Source organism: Rhinatrema bivittatum, chromosome 11 (genome assembly GCF_901001135.1).
Source record: "Rhinatrema bivittatum chromosome 11, aRhiBiv1.1, whole genome shotgun sequence".
Taxonomy (NCBI): domain Eukaryota; kingdom Metazoa; phylum Chordata; class Amphibia; order Gymnophiona; family Rhinatrematidae; genus Rhinatrema; species Rhinatrema bivittatum.
Genome location: NC_042625.1, coordinates 28,322,562 through 28,344,736, shown reverse-complemented (window position 1 = coordinate 28,344,736; position 22,175 = coordinate 28,322,562). Strand labels below are relative to the sequence as shown.

The window sequence follows — 22,175 nt, the reverse complement described above, 5'->3', positions numbered from 1 at the left end:
TAATTTTCATTTCTGCAGTACCACAGATCAGTCCAGACTCCTAGGTTTTGCCTCCTCTGCAGCAGATGGAGGCAGAGAAACCAAGGTGCCACCTGCAGTCCCTCAGTATTGATATGTACCCAAGCCCAAAATAGGAAGAAATACCAATACAATTGATATCCTCTGAATGAGCAGCGGGAAGTGGAACCCTTTAACAGATAACCTTGCCCACACTAAAAAAAAAAATAAAAACATGTAGCACTAACAAAACCTGTGTGCTATTCTTCAGATTAATCACAATAACAGATTGAGCAGACTCTCCAATTCCTGAACATACCCAGATCAGTCCAGACAAGTGGGTTTATGCTTCCCTACCAGCAGATGGAGACAGAGAGCAAAAGCTTTGAGGCTACATAATCAAGTGTGCCACCTGTAGTCCCTCAGTATTTCTCTGTGTCCAGCAGATGGTAGAGGTCCAGACCTGCAGTCCTGACTGATTCTGGAGTTTGGAGAGTTGGATCTGCTCCCCGAGGTGCCAGGTTCTTTGGTGGGCTATACCTTGGGTTGAGCCGGGCGAACGGAGGGGGGGGGGGGGGGGGGGGTTTGGATACCCCTGGCTGTTGCAGCCCACTAGCTCCGGGGCCCGACTCCCTCTTCATGCCCTGAGGTCCCTTCCTGTCCGCTGTTGGCTGTCTCAAGGAAGTATCCCTTGTGGGGTTCTTCATTGGTTTTTTTGTTTAAGTTTAGTTTAAAAAAAAAAAAGGGTGGGGGGGGGGGGTGAAGTATCAGTGAGCTCTGAGAAGATTACAGCCAGGAGAATCAGCCTGCAGAGCAGTGCCGGGGGCAGCCAACCTCCGGAGTTGCTGGTGTTTGGATGGGAGTGGGAGCGACATGTGCCGACGCAGGCTTGCTGTAATTTCCCCGGTGGGGGGGAGTTTTTTTTCTGTGTGCTGCAGCTTTCCTCTGTGAGCCTGTTTTTTGGCGTGCGCTGTGTTCATGCCACTGTTTCCGCCTGCTGCTTGTGTCGGTGCGGCAGCACGGCTCAGTAGCCACGTGGTGCGGCCTTCCTCGCGGCAGAGCGTGAGTGCATGGCAGTGCGAGTGTGAACGGGCCCGATGGCAGAAAAGCCGCGCATGGAAGCCTGCAAAGCCTGCGGACTTTGGTAAGCCCATTTGAATTCCCTATCTCTGTGCACAGCTTGTGCTTCGGGGGAAGGAGGGATCCTCTGCTAAGGGTCTGATGGCCAGAAGGGCCTCACGCTCTGCGGGGTCTGCAGCAGGGGCCAAGGTGGGGGGTCCCCGCTTCATCTGCTCCCGAGGGGGGATCGCAGCCAGGGGGCTCTGACTGGCCAGGACTCTGGTGACTCCCCATTCCTCTCTCTCCGGTAGGGCAGGAGCTCAATGAGGGGCATGAGGAGGGTTCAGATTCAGAGACCAGTGGTCCTGAGTAAGCATTGGAGGGCCCATGGGGTTTTTCCTCTGAGTTCGTTCTACTCATGCACGAGGCCTTCCTGGCTAGGAAGGCAGGTGAGCAGAGACCCAAGGAGAGGACCTCAGGGCCGTCCAAGAGACCTCGGCTGGCTTCAATGGATTCCTCTGGGCCTGCTGGCAAGTGTCTGGGGTTGCATGGTGCTGTACTTGACCCCAGGGACCTGGATGACTTGGATGAACTGCAAGAGGATGTAGCGTCCACTCCAGCAGTGGATCCGGATGGGGATCAGAACCCAGATCCAGATGTGGGCAAGGATGATCCGGACCTCTTTGAAGAGACGGGCTGACAGAGATGACCCTTGGTCCGCCTTTTTAAAAAGGAGCTTCAACCTCTCATCCCCCAGGTGTTGGAAGTGTTGGGGGTGAAATTAGCTCAGGAGGAATCAGATAACGAGAGCATCAATCCAGTCCTGGATGGACTGTGGGGTCCGCCTAGTGCTTTCCCTATTCCCAAGAATATTCAGAAGCTCATCAGCCGGGAGTGGGACTTCCTGGAGGTGGGCTTGAAGGTTGGGATGGCGATGGCGAACCTTTACCCATTATTAGAAGAACATTTGGACTGTCTTAAAACACCTGAAGTCAATGTGGTGGTCTCGGCAGTGACCAAGAAGATTAAGATTCCGGTGGTGGGATCTGCCGCACTGAAGGATATCCAGGGTTTCAAGTTGGAAATTAAATTGAAGCACATGTTTGAGGTGTCAGGCTTGGGTCTCCGAGCTGCGATGTGGGCTAGCATGATGCAGCATGCTTGCTTATGTTGGATTCAGAAGCCGCAGGAACAGGCATCATCCGGAGTTTTGTCCCCCGCTCAGGCAGCACAGCTGGAAGTGGGAGTGGCTTATGTGGCGGATACATTGTATGATCTGGTGCACATTGCGGCTAGGAGCATGGTCTCGGTGGTGGCAGTTCGTCGACTTCTGTGGCCGCGCGACTAGTCGGTGGACATGTGCTCCAAGGCTCAGTTATGTAATCTTCCCTTTAAGGGGAAGCTGCTGTTTGGGGAAGACTTGGATCAGCTTATGAAGTCCTTGGGGGAAACCAGGAGCAATAGATTACCGGAGGACAAGAAGAGCAATAAGGTTTTTCCATCCCATCCCCTCTTTCACGAGTCGAGGAGGTTTCAGTCCTGGAGAGGGTCTTCCTCCTCTGGTTCTAAGCAGTCGTCAGCAGTCCTTTCAGGGGGCTTCCAGAGGCAGTTTCGGTCAGGGGGCCGGAAGAAGTAAGCCGTCACAATGAAGTCAGGCTTGCCTACTCCTCGTGGGCAGCCGTACGGGGCAGGTTGTCCCGTTTTTAAAGAGTGGGTCAAGATTACCTTGGACCAGTGGGTGCTGGAGGACATAAGGGACGTTTATGCCTTAGAATTTTCTCGGCTGCTCAGGGATGCCTTTCTGGAGTCCCACTGTTCTTCTCGAAAGAAATGGGAAGCTGTAGAAGAGACTCTGCAAAGGTTGATCAGCTTGGAAGCAATAGCTCCGGTGCCGCTGAGCGAGTAGGGACGGGGAAGGTACTCCATCTATTTTGCGGTTCCAAAAAAGGAGGGAACCTTCCGTCCCATCTTGGATTTGCAAAAGATGAACATCAGCTTCTGGATGCCGCGCTTCCTGATGGAAACTCTGCTTACCGTAATTGCGGGTGTCCGCAGAGGAGAGTTCCTGGTGTCGTTGGATCTCACTGAAGCTTACCTGCATATTCCCATTCGCAAGGAGCATCAGAAGATCCTGTGGTTCAAAGTGTTGGTAGCAGATAAGAAAATGTAAACCAGTCGTTTAAGTTCTTGATTTATATTTATTAGGGAGATCAAATTCATACAGAAAGAATGAGTATTCAAATCGCCCGATTCTGGCTGAGTTTTGCCTATCACATGGGCTGCATCAGGGTTTTTTTTTTCCGATTATTGGTGTAATTTTCTTAATTCATAGGTTCTGCATCTGCAATGTTTATGTATGTTGCACTATTAGTGTTGTATATACATAGAAACATAGAAATGACGGCAGAAGAAGACCAATCGGCCCATCCAGTCTGCCCAGCAAGCCTCACACTTCTTTTTTTCTCATACTTATCTGTTTCTCTTGGCTTTTAGTAACCTTTGGTTCTATTTCCCTTTCACCCCCACCATTAATGTAGAGAGCAGTGATGGAGCTGCATCCAAGTGAAATATCAAGCTTGATTAGTTAGGGGTAGTAACCGCCACAATAAGCAAGCTACACACATACCCAGACTATGTTATTCAGCCCTTATTGGTTGTTTTTCTTCTCCCCTGCCGTTGTAGCAGAGAGCTATGCTGGATATGCGTGAAGTATTAGTTTTACTTCTCCCCTGCCGTTGAAGCAGAGAGCTGTGCTGGATATGCGTGAAGTATCAGTTTTTCTTCTCCCCTGCCGTTGAAGCAGAGAGCTTTGCTGGATATGTGTGAAGTATCAGTTTTTCTTCTCCCCTGCCGTTGAAGCAGAGAGCTATGCTGGATATGCGTGAAGTATTAGTTTTACTTCTCCCCTGCCGTTGAAGCAGAGAGCTATGCTGGATATGCGTGAAGTATTAGTTTTTCTTCTCCCCTGCTGTTGAAGCAGAGAGCTATGCTGGATATGCGTGAAGTATTAGTTTTTCTTCTCCCCTGCTGTTGAAGCAGAGAGCTATGTTGGATATGTATTGAAAGTGAAGTATGCATTGAAAGCCACATTATCTATCAACAAATATTGAATAAGCCTAATAATTGGTAATACCTATAGCTTACGAACTCTTCGTTAATTTTACATACTCTTGCCCACCCCTGGTTTGTTTTTTTTTAAATATGGAGATGGCAGGCCTCCATCCTTCTGCTCCGTGAAGGTGGAACACCAACCACTGGCCACTGGCATCCCGCTCCGTGAATGCCTCTGTGGCTACTGCCGCTCCGTGCAGTGTTTTGCTGCCTCCTCTTTATATGGCGCCAATATAACTGATAAGCATGACACGTTCGTGCTTATTTACCACGGTCTTGAAAACAAGAGCATTTTATTATTTTAGTTATCATTCTTTAGGAAAAGAACTAGCACTATCCGTTATATATAAAGCTGGCAAATAAGCACAAATGTTTCATGCTTATCAGTTATATTGGCTCCGTATATGCAACACTAATAGTGCAACATACATAAACATTGCAGATGCAGAACCTATGAGTTAAGAAAATTACACCAATAATTGGGGGGAAAAACCCTGATGCAGCCCATGTGATAGGTGAAACTCGGCCAGAGTCTGGCAATTTGAATACTCATTCTTTCTGTATGAATTTGATCTCCCTAATAAATATAAATCAAGAACTTAAACGACTGGTTTACATTTTCTTCACTGCTACTTGGCTTTCATAGACCATCTTCTGTGTTGTCTTTTTGGGATCAAAGTGTTGGGTCAGCATTTCCAGTTTTGGGCTCTTCCCTTCAGGCTGGACATTGCTCCTTGAACCTTCATGAAGGTGATGGTGGTGGCAGCCTTGAGGAGAGAAGGAATTTTGGTTCATCCATACCTGGACGATTGTCTCATCCGAGCGAAGATGGAGGAGGAGTGCGCTCGTTCGGTGCAGCAAGTAATGATCATCCTGAGCTCTTTGGCATGGGTGATCAACGTGGCTAAGAGTCACCTAGTTCTATCTCAGTCTCTGGAGTACCTAGGAGCCTGCTTCGACACCCTGAGGGACAGGGTATATCTGACTGTGGACAGGTTGTCAAAGTTGCAGGAGCAAGTCACCCGGCTTCTATGCCTCCCTGTTCCCAGGGACTGGGATTACTTGGACTTCATGACCAAAACGTTGGATCTGGTGCCATGGGCCTTTGCTCACATGCGTCCACTGCAGAAGGCATTATTGTCCGGGTGGAATCCGATGTTGGAGCAGTATATTTAACCGTTGCCCTTTCTGAAGGAATCCAGGTCCAGCCTTGTGTGGTGACTGTCAAGGAGCAATTTGGAAAGAGGAGTGGACCTTGAAGCTCCGGATTGGGTGGTAGTTACTACTGATGCCAGTCTCAAGGGCTGGGGAGCAGTGTGCCTGGGTCGTTTGGCTCAGGGGATCTGGCCAGCGGTGGAGAAAGCCTGGTCCATCAATCGGTTAGAGATGAGGGCAGTGAGCAGGGCCTTGCAAGAGTTTCTGCCTCTGGTCCAAGGGACAGCGCTGGAACCTGCTGGCAGTTCTTCACTGCAAGCCCAGTTGGCCACCCCTGAGGCAAAGGCTTAAGTAGAAACTTAGAATATGCTTGTCTGGGACCTAATTAGAAAGGAAAAATACATAAAAATCCCTCCTACAGCCAATGGAAAAAAGGATGATAGGCTGGATTGGGAACAGTTCATTATGTGTTAAACCTTTGGGTTCCGATGGGACTGTACATGCCATGTGGGGAGAAGGGAGCATAACCCAGTGCCACGCTATTTTATTTTTTATTTTTTGACCAAATCTGAATGAGGCAAAGATTCATTGCGTTTTATAGCCTCTTCAGTTCAGTGGCTGGAAAGAAACGTCATCTTTTTATAACTGGAACTGGTTTTCAAAGGTGTTTTATTTCTTAAAACACTGGTATTTATCCCAGGACAAGCAGGATGGTCGTCCTCACATATGGGTGACATCATCAGATGGAGCCCTGTCATGGAACACTTTTGTCAAAGTTTCTAGAACTTTGACTGGCACACTGAGCATGCCCAGCATGCCACTAACCCTACAGCCACCAGGGGTCCCCCTTCAGTCTCTTTTTTTCCGCGCAGCAGTTGCCTCGCGGTTTAGGTACACTGTGAGAAATTTCTCACAACTTTCCTCACAGAACTATTTGAAGTTTATCTTCTCAAAAAAATTCCTCACCGGGGTCCCCCATCGCACTCCGTTCCCTCCGATGCTCGGTAAGTGTTTTTTCCGGTACTTGCAGTCAGTTCCCGGCAGCTTACCGCTTCGGTGTTCGACGGTCGCCGACCGCACGCCCGCCAAATTTTAACATGATGACCGGATTTAGGAAATGACCCGAGTGTCCGAGGACCGTGTCCATAACAGACCCACATGAAGTCTGTGTTTTGTGCTTAGGCCCCTCACACGACGTTCTTCGATGCCCTAGTTGTGCACAAATGACTCCCAAAGGCCGTCGCGCTTGCCTGGACAAAATGGAGCAGTTATTTACTTCAAAACATACTGCTCCATCGTTGCCAGTTCAAGCGCCACCGACCGTGGAGGGTCCATCGACCTCGGAGACGATTCGCCAGTACTGTGGACAGAGTGACCATCCATCACCAACTCCATCAAGGACATCGACATCATCGTCCTCGGTGCTGGAGAAAGACTGGACCGAGCACCGAGGGAAACATTGACACTGGCACTGATGGGCGTCCCCGACCGGTGCCGGCACCAATACCGCAGTGGCATCGACTTCCATTGAGCAGCCTGCGAAGAGGACCCGGGGAGAGGAGTCCCCCATACTCCTCTGGACCCGGGACCCCTAGGCGTTCCCCACCGATACCGGTGTCGGGCACCGAGCCTTCACAGGCCCCCGTGGAGGCTCCAGTGATGCCTAGCCTGCCTCCTACCCCGATCGCCGTGCCACGCATGCCGGCTTCCTGGAAGGAATTGGACCGCATGATCCAAGAGGCAGTGCTGAAAGCCTTACAAGGCTTCCAGTTGGCGCTGGCACCCATACCGGCCCCGGAACCGGCTTCCTCGATGATGGGCACCGCTCCTCGAGCGCCTCAATACGTTTATCGGTGCCTTATCGACTCCTCTGCCACTGGATACACTGGCATCGAGTCATCCATCGAGGCCTCCGCAGGTCCCGATTCCAGTACCGGGTTCCTCGGAGGGGGAAGGATCGATTCCCGGCCATGTCCCTCCACAGGCACCGATGCCGGAGCCCATGCCAGGGCCATCGGGACTACTGGTACCCAAGCGCACCTTATCTGCCTCGATGCCATCCCGCCCTCTCGGCTTTGGCATGCTTCCGCCATCAGGAGCTCCACCGGGAGAAGGAGAAAGTTCTTATAATCCATGGGACGATGCATCCTCAGATGACTCATCACGGATATCCGAGGACTTGCTCTCAGAGCCTTCACTGCCGGAGGAAAGGCGAAGATCTCCTCCAGAAGACCTCTCCTTTGCCAGTTTTGTCAGAGACGTCTGAGACTATACCTTTTTCACTGGTTACGGAGGAAGATGCTTGCCATAAGATGTTGGAGGTCTGACAATTTGTAGATGCTCCAAAAGAAATAATGGCAATACCAGTGCATGAAGTTCTTTTGGACCTCATGCACCACCTGTGGGAACATCCAGGTATGGTACCTCCAGTCAATAAAAAGACAGATGCTACCTACCTGGTTCAACAAGCTCCAGGTTTTCAAAAGCATCAGCTGCCCCACCACTCTGTAGTTATGGAATCAGCTCAGAAAAAGGCTAAACAATCGCATCCACATTCTTCTGCTCCTCCCGGTAAGGAACAAAAGGCACTGGATGCGCTGGGACGAAGAATTTTCCAAGGGTCCATGTTGATATCATGAATTGCAACATATCAATTATACGTGACCCAATATATAAGAAATCTCTGGAAACAAGTCCAGGAATTTGCGGAGACGTTGACCCAACAACAACAAGAAACTTTGTCCTCCATCCTACAAAAAGGAATGGAAGCAGGCAAACATGAAGTCAGAGCTGCCTACGACTCTTTTGAAACAGCATCCAGAGTCTCTGCAGCGGGCCTCAGACCTCAGACCTTCGCCCAGAAGTGCAGGAAAAACTGGCAGATCTACCCTGTACCGGAGATAACCTGTTCGGGACAAGATCCAGGATGCAGTGGCCCAGTTAAAGGACCATCATGAGACCCTGCACCAGTTGTCAACTGTCTCCCCAGATGTTCCCTCCGCAACCTGCAGGGTCACTCGTAGAGAACCCAAGAAACAATTCTACAGGCCTTGCAGATATTACCCTCCTGCATCCCGTGCATGACCGGCTCGGGCACTTCAGAAGGGACATGTGCGCCAAACCAGAACATCTAGACCACAGCCAGCTCCACAAGCTGGCCCTGCATCTGGATTTTGACTGTTTTCCAGAGAGCAGCAGCCATATTCCAGTGGGGGGTCTCCTGTGCCACTTTGCAACACATTGGCATCCAATCACTACGGACGAGTGGGTACTGTCCATCGTAACCCATGGTTACCGTCTAAAATTTTCAAAAATACCCCTGGCCTTCCCACTCATTCCATCCTGGAGCTGGGACGACCACCCAGGTAAACTCGAGTCAGAGCTCTCAATCATTCTATGGAACCGGTTCCACCGCATCAGCAGGGAAAAGGGTTCTACTCCAGATATTTCCTAATTCTAAAAAAGACTGGCGGCCTCTGGCCTATTCTGGACCTCCGTGCCTTGAATACATTTCTTCGCAAGGAATGGTTCAGAATGGTATTCCTGGGCACCATGCTTCCTCTACTTCAACAAGGGGATTGGCTCTGCTCTCTGGACCTGCAAGACGCATACGCCCATATTGTGATGTCCCCGCCTCATCGCAAATATCTGTGATTCATGGTGGGCCTCAGTCACTATCAATACAAGGTACGACCATTTGGCCTAGCCTCGGTGCCTCGAGTCTTTACGAAGTGCCTGGCAGACGTGGTTATGCAGTTACACGGCAGAGGCGTATACGTTTTTCTATACTTGGACGACTGGCTCATAAAAAGCCAGTCAAAACAAGGAGCCCTCGACTCTCTCTGTCTCACCATAAGGCTTCTAAACTCAATGGGCTTTCTAATAAATTACCCCAAATCCCAATTGACACCGTCTCATCTTCTCTCCTTTATAAGAGCAGACCTAGAAACGACACTGTCCAGAGCATTCTTATCTAACGACCATGCGATTACGCTGCTCAACCTTGCCAGCTTTATCCGCCGTCGAAAAAGAGCCTCAGCTGGCCAGCTACTCAGGTTGCTCAGCCACATTGCATCAACAGTCCATGTCACCCCTATGGCACGCCTTGCCCATGAGATTGACCCAATGTACTCTAAAATCCCAGAGGCGACAAGCTACTCAACCACGTCGTCCCTGGTACACTTAACCAGCCAGCTTCGTCTGTCCCTTGCATGGTGGACACACAAAGCCAACTTACAAGTGAGTCTTCTTTTCCATCAACTGGCTCCTCAGGTGACCTTAACTATGGACGCCTCCAACCTAGGTTGGGGAGCCCACATCCAAGGCCTTCAAACTCAAGGGACTTGTACAACAGCCGAAGCGACCCATCAAATCAACTTTCTGGAGCTTCGAGCAATGCGGTACGCCCTTTATGCATTTAAGGACTGCCCCTTCAACAAATAGACAACCAAGTTGCAATGTGGTACCTGAACAAACAGGGGGGCACGGGCTCTTACCTGCTCTGCCAGGAGGTGACGCAGATTTGGGCATGGGCTCTGTCGCATTCCATTCATCTGCGAGCCACTTATCTAGCGGGCACTCAAAATGCACTGGCAGACCACCTCAGCTGATGTTTCCAGCCCCACGAATGGTCTCTGGATCCCTTGGTTGCGAGCAGAATCTTCCACCAGTGAGGGTCACCCGACCATCGACAACTTTGCTTCCAGTCAGAACCACAAAGTGGAACTCTTTTGCTCCCTGCACAGGGACCGGCATGCAACAGCCAGGAATGCCTTCGCTTGTCCCTGGAACAAAGGCCCGTCCCCTGCTTTATGCATATCCACCAATTCCACTTATAAGCAAGACTCTCGTGAAGCTACAAGAGGACCGGGGCTTAATGTTTCTCATAGCCCCGTATTGGCCGCGCCAAATTTAGTTTCCCATACTTCTTGACCTTTCTATCCAGGACCCCATTCGCCTGGGCACGTCGCCAAACCTCGTAACACAGAATCACAGCAAGTTATGCCACCCGAACCTCCAGGCCCTCTTTCTGATGGCCTGGATGTTGAAAGGCTGATACTGCAACCACTCAGCCTTTCAAGTGACGTATCTCAAGTCCTAGTAGCTTCATGGAAGCCTTCCACGCGGAAATCCTACCGCTCTAAATGGAAGAGATTTACCTTGTGGTGCACACTGAAGGGCTTGGATCCCTTTTCTTGCCCCACATCGAATCTGTTAGATTATCTCCGACACCTCTCGGAATCTGGTCTCCAGACATCATCTATTCGAGTGCACCTTAGTGCCATTTCTGGCACTAAGGTGCCATTTCTGTTTACCATCAAGGAATAGGGGATGCCCCGATAACAGCTCAACCCCTGGTGAGTCGCTTCATGAGAGGCTTAGTACAGCTTAAGCTTCCTCTACGGCCACCGGTCATGCCACGGGATCTCAATGTCTTACTTACACGACTCATGCACACTCCTTTTGAGCCCTTGCACTCCTGTGAACTCATATACCTTACATGGAAAGTACTTTTCCTAGTAGCCATCACGTCTGCTCACAGGGTAAGTGAGTTACAGGCCCTTGTGACTTACTCACCCTACACAAGGTTCCTCCATGACTGGGTGGTTCTAAGCACTCACCCGAAATTCCTTCCTAAGGTGGTAACTGATTTCCACTTAAATCAGTCCGTAGTCTTGCCCACTTTCTTTCCAAGACCTCACGCTCACCCAGGTGAGCGAGCTCTGCACACCTTGGACTGTAAGTGTGCTCTTGCGTTTTACTTAGACCGCACTACAGCCCACAGGAAGTCCACCCAACTCTTTGTATCTTTTGATAAGAACAAACTTGGGAATGCGGTGGGCAAGCAAACACTGTCAAACTGGTTAGCAGACTGCATTACATTATGCTACCAGCAAGCAGGCCTTCCACTGCAGGGACGAGTGAAGGCACACTCGTCCCTGCAGTGGAAGGCCTGCAGGGACGAGTGTGCCCACACTCGTCCCTGCAGGCCTTCCACTGCAGTACCGATTGCTGACATCTGCAGGGCTGTGACATGGAGCTCTCTCCACACCTTCGCAGCTCACTACTGCCTGGACAAGGCTGGGCGACAGGATTCCGTCTTTGGCCAGCCTACGAAATTTGTTTCCAGTGGAGGAACCCAACTCGTCCTACCTCGCCCCGCTGTGAATTTCAGGCTGCCTCATCCTTGCCAACAGCACCCCAATTGCTGTGCCTGTTGCATATGTTCGGTGCTGCTTGGCCTCATACGTATGACTCAGCCTGTAGCTTGCTGTTCACCCATATGTGAGGACTACCATCCTGCTTGTTCTGGGAGAAAGCAGAGTTGCTTACCTGTAATAGGTGTTCTCCCAGGATGTTAGTCCTCACGAAACCCACCCGCCACCCCGCGGAGTTGGGTTCGCGTACGTTTTATTTTATTTTTCGCTCGTACTTTTGCTACAAACGAGACTTAAGGGGGACCCCTGCTGGATGCGGGACTGGTGACATGCTGGGCATGCTCAGTGTGCCAGTCAAAGTTCTAGAAACTTTGACAAAAGTGCTCCATGTCAGGGCTCCTTCTGATGATGTCACCCATATGTGAGGACTAACATCCTGCTGTCCTGGGAGAACACCTGTTACAGGTAAGCAACTCTGCTTTCTCGATAGCTGGGCTTTATAAACATTTACTTAGTGTTTTTGTTCATGCCATTGGTTGTGCAACATGTGTTAGGTTACTATTTTAATTTGTTTTTAGAAATATTTATATTCTGTAAATATCTGATTTCAGTGCTAAGTGGATTACAGTATTATTCTTTGGGAAGTGTGCAGCTGCCTGACTGCTGTACAAAGGAATATGTGCCACACTTGAATCTTTAAAGATTTAATGGCCACAGAACTGCAGTATGTCGTATTTTTAAAGCACGAAACCCAATTCTTGAATCAATACTCCCTTTTGATGATGAATTTAGATTGCCCGTTTCTTGTTGTTGTTTTTGAATGGACTTGGGGGGTGCTCTGGGATGTGCAGAAGAGGAGTTTTATGTAAGGTTTTTTATTTCCTCTACCTCCATTAGCCAGCGTTCAAGTACAGCACTGCCCTCGAGAAGCACAAGCTCTTCGTCTCCGGCTTGCCATACTCCTGCACGAAAGATGAACTGGAGGAACTCTTCAAGGAGCACGGGCGGGTGAAAGAGATCAGGCTGGTCACAAACCGATCGGGCAAATCCAAGGTATTTTCTGCTGTCTGCTTTCAGCACCGCTCAGATCAAAGCTCGCTTTCATAAGCTGCCCTGCCTGTAATGGTGGTTGTGCTTCTTTACGACAGCACCGTTCATGGATTTCAATGCAACGTGCTTGTCTTTGGTGTTTGTGCATAAAGTTCAGGGTCTATGTGTTTCACTGTAAGAATATACACACCCAAATCAAGGGCGTTTTACCTTTTGTGAAAGCCAGCAGCAGTTCCAGTGATTTGTTATAGAAATTACAGCAAATGTTAACATGGCATAATGCAGACAAGATCGAAGGTGATTCTATGGTGGGACTAACTTAATATATCTCTTCACTAGGTTTTTGGGAGTTACTAGGAAGAAATGTATTCTTTAAAGTTAATCCAGTAAAAAGCAATCACCTGATATTTTTTTGACCTCTATTTCTGTTTGTTCGAATTGACTAACCCGGCAGCCACGCTTCAGCTCGGCATTATCTCTGTATTGAATATGCTCAGGCTGTGAGAAGCAGTGTTTGCCTGCCTGCGAGGCTCCAGCCGGTGTGCAAGCTGGACAGAGACCTTGCGTGGTGGAATGACAGCAGGCCAGGGTGGGCTTGGAGAAGGCTGGTGGAAGGCCTGGCACAGGTTGTCAGACCACGAGGGCTGGAGGGAGACCGGGCACGGTCAAGGACGCCAGGAAAAAGTTTCACCGGGATGACAGCTAGTCAGAAAGTTAAAATCGATTAATAAAACGTTGAGGCTTACCATTCTAGTACTATGCACATGTGAGTTACAAACAAATTGGTGAGCTGTATACTTGTATTGGGCAGTATCATGTGTTTGGGTGCAGAACAGCTGGAACATACCTTCTACTCCCACGCTAGCTGCAACAGCATTTTCCTTGAGATTTCTTTTGCAGTGCGGAATGAGCAAGTTTGCAGCTGAAGTGAACCAGTGCACACAGGAAACAAATTTAATGTTACTCCATTCTATTCATTATTGAAGGTCTGAATATATTTCAGAGAGAGTGCTCCCCCCCCGGGCCTGAATCCACTGTATTAGAAAGTAGATGACAGAAGAGAAATACAACTTTTCAAAAAGTGACATAGGCGTGTGCTTGTTTCTCTGACGGATGACAAATGCCATCCTGACCCTATAAAGCAAAGAGTTGCATGCATGTTTTTATATATTTAGTTGAAAAAGAGACTCTACTGATTTGCTTAGAAAATCCTTGCATTTCTGGTATTTAGGGGTTGGCCTACGTTGAGTATGAAAACGAAGGCCAGGCCTCACAAGCGGTGTTCAAAATGGATGGCATGAAGATTAAAGAGCAGATAATTAAGGTGGCAATCAGCAATCCTCCTTCAAGAAAGCAGACAGACAAACCCGAAGTGGGGAGGCAGCCAGCATCCATGGTCCCGCGACAGATCTATGGAGCGTAAGTACTTTGTAAAATATTTGATTTAAAAAAAAAAAAAAAGTCAAAGTTTTTTTTTCATTTTTGAATGCACAGTTTGGCAGTTGACTTATGAGCAATAAGTAAAATGAAAGTTGTTTTTGGAGAGAAATGCGTTTTTATAGGCCAGCCTGGTGGCTTGGAGGCAGCGGTGTGCACCTCCAAAGGGAAGAGAAGGGCCTAGGTATTTAACCAGCTCTGGTCCTTCCGCTCCCCAGATTGCCCAAAGCTGGGGGGGGAGGGGGATGCTGCAAAGGCAATGTTCCGAAGCCCTGGGAGAGGATGGACGCACAGCCCACTGCGCTACAGTGACTCCTAGAGGCTGTAGTTAAGGGCCATGCTTGTTTTGGAAGCTGCCCTGCTGAGTGGCCTCCCCCAGCTGACACTGCAAATGACAGGACCAAAAGGTAAACTGGGAAAGGGCTAAAGCTGAGGGAAAAAAAATTCTCAGATAGTTGCAAATGAAAGCTCAATGATGCCAGTGCCCGGCCCTGGTTCCAAATGAGCTGGAGCCGCAAAGGAGCAGGAGGAAATAGCTGGGTGAAGAGCTGTTTCTTAGATGTTCACGTTGTCTGTGTAGGATTCTTGTTTTGATTATGGCAGCTTGATGATTAGGTTGCATTGACGAATCCTGTCCCAAAGATGGCATTGCAAATTTAAAAGGGCGGCAGATGCACACAGCAGCCTCCCAGTGGAAGTGGTGCAGGCAGAAACAGTAACAAGAGTTTGAGAGCCTGTAATAAGCAGCGAGGATCCTTAGCTGCGAAGAAGTCAAGGGAAATGAGATCAAGCGGGCTCTATGACATTGCAACAGGAAGTAATTTGGGCAGATTAGATGGGTCCTTAGAGATAAAAAATGACCGTTAGATGCAGTGTTGTGTTGAAAATGCAGGCAGGAGGGAGCCATTGCCTAAGGGTGATGTCTTGTGGCCAGAGTCAGGGCCCTTGAGTGCAGGCTTCTTTTCGGAGCCCTGGAGCAAGGGCCCTGTCGGCTTTCTCTGTTTTAAACCAGTGGTCTGCAATTGATTTATGGGTCAGTGTGCAACTCTTAAATTAGGTTCCTATCCAGGTCTGGGCCCAAAGTATAGGGATAAATGTGTTAATACGTTTGCTCTCCTCTGAGGAAGTGTCACTACACTATAATGCCCTGGGAAAGCATTTGAGTTGGGGATTTTCAAGGGCCGCTTTTAAGGCTCTAATCGAATGAATGTTTTGCGAATCTTGCCTTCTCCTTTTTTGCAGACGGGGAAAGGGAAGAACCCAGCTGGCCTTACTGCCTCGGTCATTACACCGCCAGAGCACACCTGCCCCAAAGTCGGAGAATGGGGTGTCCCAAGAGCAGCTGGCAGCTTCCTCCACCTCCGACGCCGAGCCTAAAAAAATGTCTAATGCAGACTTTGCAAGGATGCTGCTGAAAAAATAATCAAAAAAACAAACAACAAAGACACTATAAAATCCTAGAGGGCTTGGAAGCCATTTTTACCAGTGCTAGGAACTCTGCAGACATGGCTGGGGGCCATTGCACTTGTTAACAGTGCAAAGAGTGGAGCTGTACAAATTCAGTAATGGAGTTTTCTAAGACTCTTGCTGCAAACAAATATGGTTTTTGTTTTTGTAAGAATAAAACTTTAAATCTCTCATATTGAGGGTAGCTAGTGGTGTTCAGAGTTGCAGTTCCAACACTCTGTTTCAGTTTCTGGCGCATTTTAAGATTTTAGCTGTACGCGGTCTCCAGACATGTGAGGTGAGAACTTGCACAGCTCCAGCTGCCGGATGGCTTACCTGGCCTTTCAAGACAGTTTTTGGCGCTTGATTTCATACACAATTCTTGTTTTTGTTCCTTTAGTGGACATGGCCATATGCTATCTATTTTTGTTTTGCATTTTTTTTTAATACAGACAGAATGATTAATAGAGGCGATTATAATTTCACCACAATGGCCTATTTTAATACACGAGGGGGGGGGGGGGGAGGGAAATTATATAAATTGTATCCCTTGGCTATTCCGATCAGGTTAATATCTGTTTGGTTTTTTTGATATTGTACTTGTGACTTTATTGCCTCCTGGTTTTTGTCTCAGAAATCCGGATCCTGGAATGGAGAGCTGTGCTTTGTATCTGAGCATTTTGTGCCATTGTGGATCAAGGTTTCAGTTTTATTTGCTAAGTGGCTGTAGCCCTCGTCTAAGCTGTTGACTGATTTTGTTCTTTGTATACCATGTAAAGTGCCGACACTTTTTTTTTTCTCTACCGTGTTCATTAAACCACCACTGTCTTTGGACAATGTTTGTAAGTTAATAGTTTGCCTATTATGTAAAAAAAAAAAAAAAAAAAAGGAATTGTTACACAGTTCAATCCAAGGTTGGTCCATTGAAGACTGGGGTGCCATATGCAGCTGTGTTATACTATGGAATATGTTGCATCTATTAAATGTGAAGTTTTAAAGAAGAAAACATTTGAATCTTTCCGATTTTGGTTTACCACTAAATAGTTGCTGTAGCTCTTGTTATACTGCATAACCTCTTTGGTGAACTATAATAATTTTTATCTGTATCATTATCCCATATTTGCATTTATTTCATTGGTTTTTTATGTAAACTGAAAATAAAGTTTAAATAATTTGAAGAAAGAATAGTATGCGTGTACCCTATAATGCCACATATGAGGGAGAGGGCTATGGCTCTGTTCATACTGAGGGGGCAGGTTTGGTATTGGTGGCAGCATCCTCATGTGCAAGATTAAATACTGTAGGCAAACAGTATGACTGCGCAGTATGGCAAGGAGAAGGAGCATGGTGGGCTAAAGCAGTAGAGGTTGTTCAATGAACTGGTTCAGTTGCTTCATAGAACCACTAGCTCTAATTTTGGAATAATAGAATGGTAGTTGGGATAAGTGGGATTAAGCAACATCCTTCAATTAACACCTGAACCTCACTGCCACTTCTTGCAGCTTTGGGGCAAGTCATTTCAGTCTTTGTAACTTCAAGAACAAATTCAGATTTCCTAGCATGTTGCCAGATGGCTCAGGAACAATGGGTTTATGCTCCCTTTCCAACAGATGGCTATGGAGTCAGGTTTCAAAGCTGACATCACCCTAGATACACCCCTGCAGTATTTCTCAGTCTCCAGCAGATGCGGACATGCTTTTCCTATGGGGATCGCTGTACCTTTTGGAAGAAGAAATTCTACTTTTAAATTGGAGAAAAGATTGAGCCCCGCTCTCCTGCGGTGATAGCTAAAGGTCCCTCCCTCAGTTGAGAATTCCTGAGGTGATTTCTGAGATCCCTCACAGGTGTTCCTTGGTCCGGTAGCTGGTTCCGGGCGTGGACTTTGCTGCTGAAGCAGCTGAAAGGCAACAGGTGCAGGAAGCAGAGTGCGGCAGTGACAGCCAAAACCCTTTCTCCCCACAGCTGGAGACCATCTCTGTACTCAGCCAGTAAGCGCTGAGCCCAGATAAGTTTAAAAAAAAAAAGAAGGATTTCCTAGCGTGTAGCAGATGGATTCAGGACCAATGGGTATAGTGTACTCCTGATAGCAGATGGGAGATGGAGTCAGATTTCAAAGCTGACGTCAGCCTATATATACCCGTGCAGCATGCTTAGCTCTTCAGTATTTCTCTGTCTCCTAAAGCAGATAGGGACACTAACATAGTGTTAGCAATTTTAAAACAAAAAAAAATTACCTCAAGAAGACGAGCCCTGCTCTCCTGCGGTGATACCTAAGGGTCCCGCCCCCAGTCGAGAATTCCTGAGGTGATTTCCGAGATCCCTCAGAGGTAAGCCTCGGTCTGGTAGCTGGCTCCCGGCATGGACTTAGCCCCCGGAGTTGCTGAGAGGCAGCGGGTGCAGAATAGAGCGCGGCGGTGAAGGCAATTCCCTCTCTCCTCGCAGCTGGAGACCGCCTGGCCTGAGACTGGTAAGGTAGAATCCTCTTCTAAGTTTCCGGTCTCCGAGGCTCGAATAGCTGCACAGCACGGCGTCTGTTAAATTGGGTTGAGCAGCTCCGTCTGAGCTAGACCCCGATCCGGCGTGAGGGTCCACACACATGGAGACCCTCCAAGGGGGTTCAGCCTCTTGCCCGCATGGTCGTCGGCGCCATTTCCCCCCCTTGACCGCCGTATTGTCCGCACAACTAAGCCGTACGCACAGTGGTGCGCACGACTGACTTGTGTGTGCCACAGCGCACGCATCTGTGCCGTGCACACAGCAACATGCTTAATGGTGCCGGGTGCATAGCAGCCCGCACAAATACCGCCGGGTGCACAGCAGCGCACACAAAGTTGTTGACTGCTCCCACATCTTGCGCATCCTGCACACACATCGTCGCTGCACCCGGAGCACACAACTAAGCCGGCACGCATACCATCGCTCACAGACGAGTTTTGAGTCACTCCACGCGCACAAATCATGGCACCGCCGGCCAAGAGACAAGCCCTCTGCCCAGCCTGCCACCTGAGAGCTGAGCAACCTGAAGTGGCCTCCGCCCTATGCCAGCAGTGCGAAGAGGCTCAGGGGTAACCTAAGCAAGGCCCTCCACACCCAATAGAGCAGAGCTTTCCAAACTTTTCATGTTGGTGACACACTTTTTAGACAAACATAATTTCGGGACACAGTAATTCAGTCTACTAGCAAACCAGAGGTTAAAGGTTAAACGAACAAAATGTATTTTGACAATTAAGTACGGTATGTTTCCTTAAATATATACATAATAAAATGTTTCACGACACAACCTATCTTGTGAAAATCTTTCATTTATATTAAAAATATATAATATTCCAAGATTAATGTTATTGTTATAATTTATGAGTAACAATAATAAAACAAAGTTATTGTGTTATTAAATTTACCTCTTTAATGAGATATATGAGCTTGATGGGACGAGCACAGCTTTTGAATATTTGGTGTTAATAAGAAAGTCCAAAGGGTCTTCTGCGTAATTTTAAAAAGCTGGCCAGTTTCACACTATAAAATTATTTGATAGCCTCATTCAACTAATTCTATATGGCTATGAGAGTGAAGACTGGAATTTATAGGAAGGGACAGAATGTCAATATAAATCCTGCACCTCCAGTTCTGTAACTCTGTGCATCCACTGAAATTCCCCCAAACAATGGAGCTTGAATGTTTCCCTTACAGCTCATCATACTAAAGATGTTTTCAAATTCTGGTGTCACCTCACAGTAACAGCAGCACAAACACCTTCCACTGCCAGGCACATTGTGAACGAAAATAAAACCTCGCCAAAAAAAAAAGACACTCAAAATCTATACTGCAATCCCATCATAACATAACAGTAATAACACCAAGGACTCAAACAACAATAACCCTACCTGTGAAAAAGCAAGGGTAAATATTATACTGGGTCCTAGAATACCAATACACCACCTACTGAGGAAACAAAACAAACCCGATTGCTATAGATCCCTATGCTAGTGAATTTCTCATCATGGTCACACACACAGAGCAGAGACAGACCCTCACCAAATACAGAATACAAAATAAAGGAGCACAAATTAGACAAAACCTGAAATGGAAACCCCAAGAAGCCAGACTCTGTGTATTAATAATGGAAAAACAGAACCACCATTCCTCATAAAACAAATAAAATCAAGAAACATAAAGCATCAGTTATAATAGTAAACCATACTAATAAAAGAATATTTTAAAACTACTGATAAATAGAATTTCTATTCATTAAAATCATATACATTTTGTACAATTTCCTAAACACCAATAAAATATTTCAAAACAGCACATATATCAAATAACACCCAATAATTAAAACTAATAAGGATTTTAAAAAGCCCCTGCTGTCCATACGTGGGAGCTCTTGATTTCCAGTCACCCTGATATTGTCAAGGATTAGGAGGTTATCCTCTCTCTCTCACACATACTCACATTTCCATTCTCTCACACATATACTGTCACATACATACACATTCATGCTCTTATACCCACCATAACCTCTCGCTCTCACAGACACTGACACACTCTCAAGCTCTAAGACACTCTCTCTCCCTCCATACACACACCCCCACACAAACTCTTACTCCCCTGGATTTTCTCATACATACTCTGTCTGGCTCCCTCACATACACACAAACACACACACCCAGGCAAGCTCCCAGTCATTCTCACACACTGAAACTGACCCCCAGGCAGGCTTCCATTCAATTTCACACCACTCCCTCAGGCATGCACACATTCATTCTCACACACACAGACCCCCAGGCAGGCACCAATTCATTCTCACACACACATACACCACACACAGGCCGGCACCTATTCTCACACATACAAACCCCAGGAAGACACCCATACATTCTCATACACAGACACACCCTCAGGCAGGCACACACTAAAGGCAAACCCCCTCTCTTTCTTTTGCCAGCAACCTCGGAGCCTCTCTCATTCCTCTGCTGCCACTGTCACTGCTGCCGCATGGCTATTGGGGAGGCGCTGATTGCTGCTATTGGCACTGAAGCCCATTCTGCTGCCTCCTCTGTGCAGGCCCCGTGGGTTTCCACTTCCTCCATGTTGATCTCGTACATTGTGAAATCAGCATAGAGAAAGTGCTACTCTTGCACATTACCAAAGATTACATGTGCCAATCAGTAAAAAGTAATTTATTTCTTTTTTTTTACCTTTGCTGTCTGATCTTAGTTTTCTAATCGGTTGGTCACAGGCTTTTTTGTTCCACCTCCCCTTTCTTATTTTTTTGCCAATTCCTTTCATATTGTCTTTTTTTCTATTTCTTTTCTCTCCATCTATCTTCTTCCCTCAAACATTCAGTCAGGTTCTCATTCTCACATGCTTTCTCTCTCACACACACTCACAGGCTCTCTCTCATACAATCATTCATACAGTCTCTCTCTTGCACATGCTGTCTGACTCTCACACACCCAGGCTCTCTCTCACACCCACATGTTGTCTTGCTCAAGCACAGGCTCTCACTGTCACATGCTCTCTCTCATACAATCATTCATACACAGTCTCTCTCTTGCACATGCTGTCTGACTCTCACACACCCAGGCTCTCTCTCACTCCCACATGCTGTCTTGCTCAAGCACAGACTCTCACTGTCACATGCTGTCTCTCTCACACACACACACAGGCTCTCTCACATGCTGTCTCTGCAAACATTCAGGTCCTCACTCCCACACACAATCTCTCAACTCACCTCATTCACGCACACAATCTCTCAACTCAGCTCACAGACGCACACAATCGCTCAACTCAGCTCACAGATGCACACAATCTCTCAACTCAGCTCACAGACGCACACAATCGCTCAACTCACCTCACACACGTACTCTACGGGCCCTCAGCCTCTCTCTTACCTCTGGGCCTCCTCTTCACGGGTCGCTGCAGGATGGGCTCTGCAGTGGCCCTGATCTTCTCGGGCCGATCCGCGGTGGGGACCCTGCATCCGGCCTCCTCCTCTTCTTACCCGCTGCAACAACGCTGCTGCTCCTCTTCTGCACGCGGCTGACGCTCCTCCCCCTTTCTGCCCATGTGGCTCCGGCAACATTTTTCTTCCGGGACCGCATGGGCAGGAAGGAGGAGGAGCACCTGCACGTTTAGACGTGCCCTTTTTCTTCGGGCCGTGGTGACGTGAACTCACCACGGCCATGCCGATCTTCCTGCTGTGTGTGTCCGCGGCACACAGCACAGCGATTCTTTACTGCTCAGCCGCCAGTGGGATGAGCTCCACCGGCGGCTGCATTGGCTCCCACTTGCCGGTGTGTCACGTGCACCGGGCTTGCGCGACACACCGGCACACCTCAGGCGACACACCAAAGTGTCGCGACACACACTTTGGAAAGCTCTGCAATAGAGGAATACGGTTCCACTAATGATAGCACCCCAGACCTCTGCATATCCGACTTGGCGCCTACAAAGGAAGGCACCTTGGGGGCCTCCACCATAACCCTACCTGGATTCAATATGGACCCAGGGACCTTTTCCTGGGTGGAATTTTTCAAAGGGCTGCAAATCTTTGTCCAAGCGCAATCAGTACCACCTACAACACAGCCCCAGTCTCCACCAGAAGCACAAGACTTTCCAAGCACCTCTCGGATCTCTCGAGACGTGCCCCACCTAGGCAAGAGCCTCCTTACAGGGGATACAGACACCTTGGGGGACGAGACTGACTCCCTGGAGGAAGGGAAAATCCCTCCAGGGATGGAACCATACCGAACCATGCTGCGC

The 22,175-nt window shown here is 48.2% G+C and overlaps 1 protein-coding gene across 2 annotated transcripts in view; it reads left to right on the top strand.

Moving 5' to 3' along the window:
* Positions 1-16,349, top strand: part of SART3 (spliceosome associated factor 3, U4/U6 recycling protein) — a 91,580-nt gene extending 75,231 nt beyond the window's left edge. For both annotated transcript variants that reach the window (XM_029619685.1, XM_029619686.1), the window contains exons 17-19: positions 12,378-12,533; positions 13,762-13,949; positions 15,210-16,349. In XM_029619685.1, the coding sequence (XP_029475545.1) occupies positions 12,378-12,533; positions 13,762-13,949; positions 15,210-15,390 (525 nt within the window). In that variant the 3' untranslated portion in view covers positions 15,391-16,349. The remainder of the gene's footprint in view (positions 1-12,377; positions 12,534-13,761; positions 13,950-15,209) is intronic.
* The last annotated feature ends 5,826 nt before the right edge of the window (positions 16,350-22,175 follow it).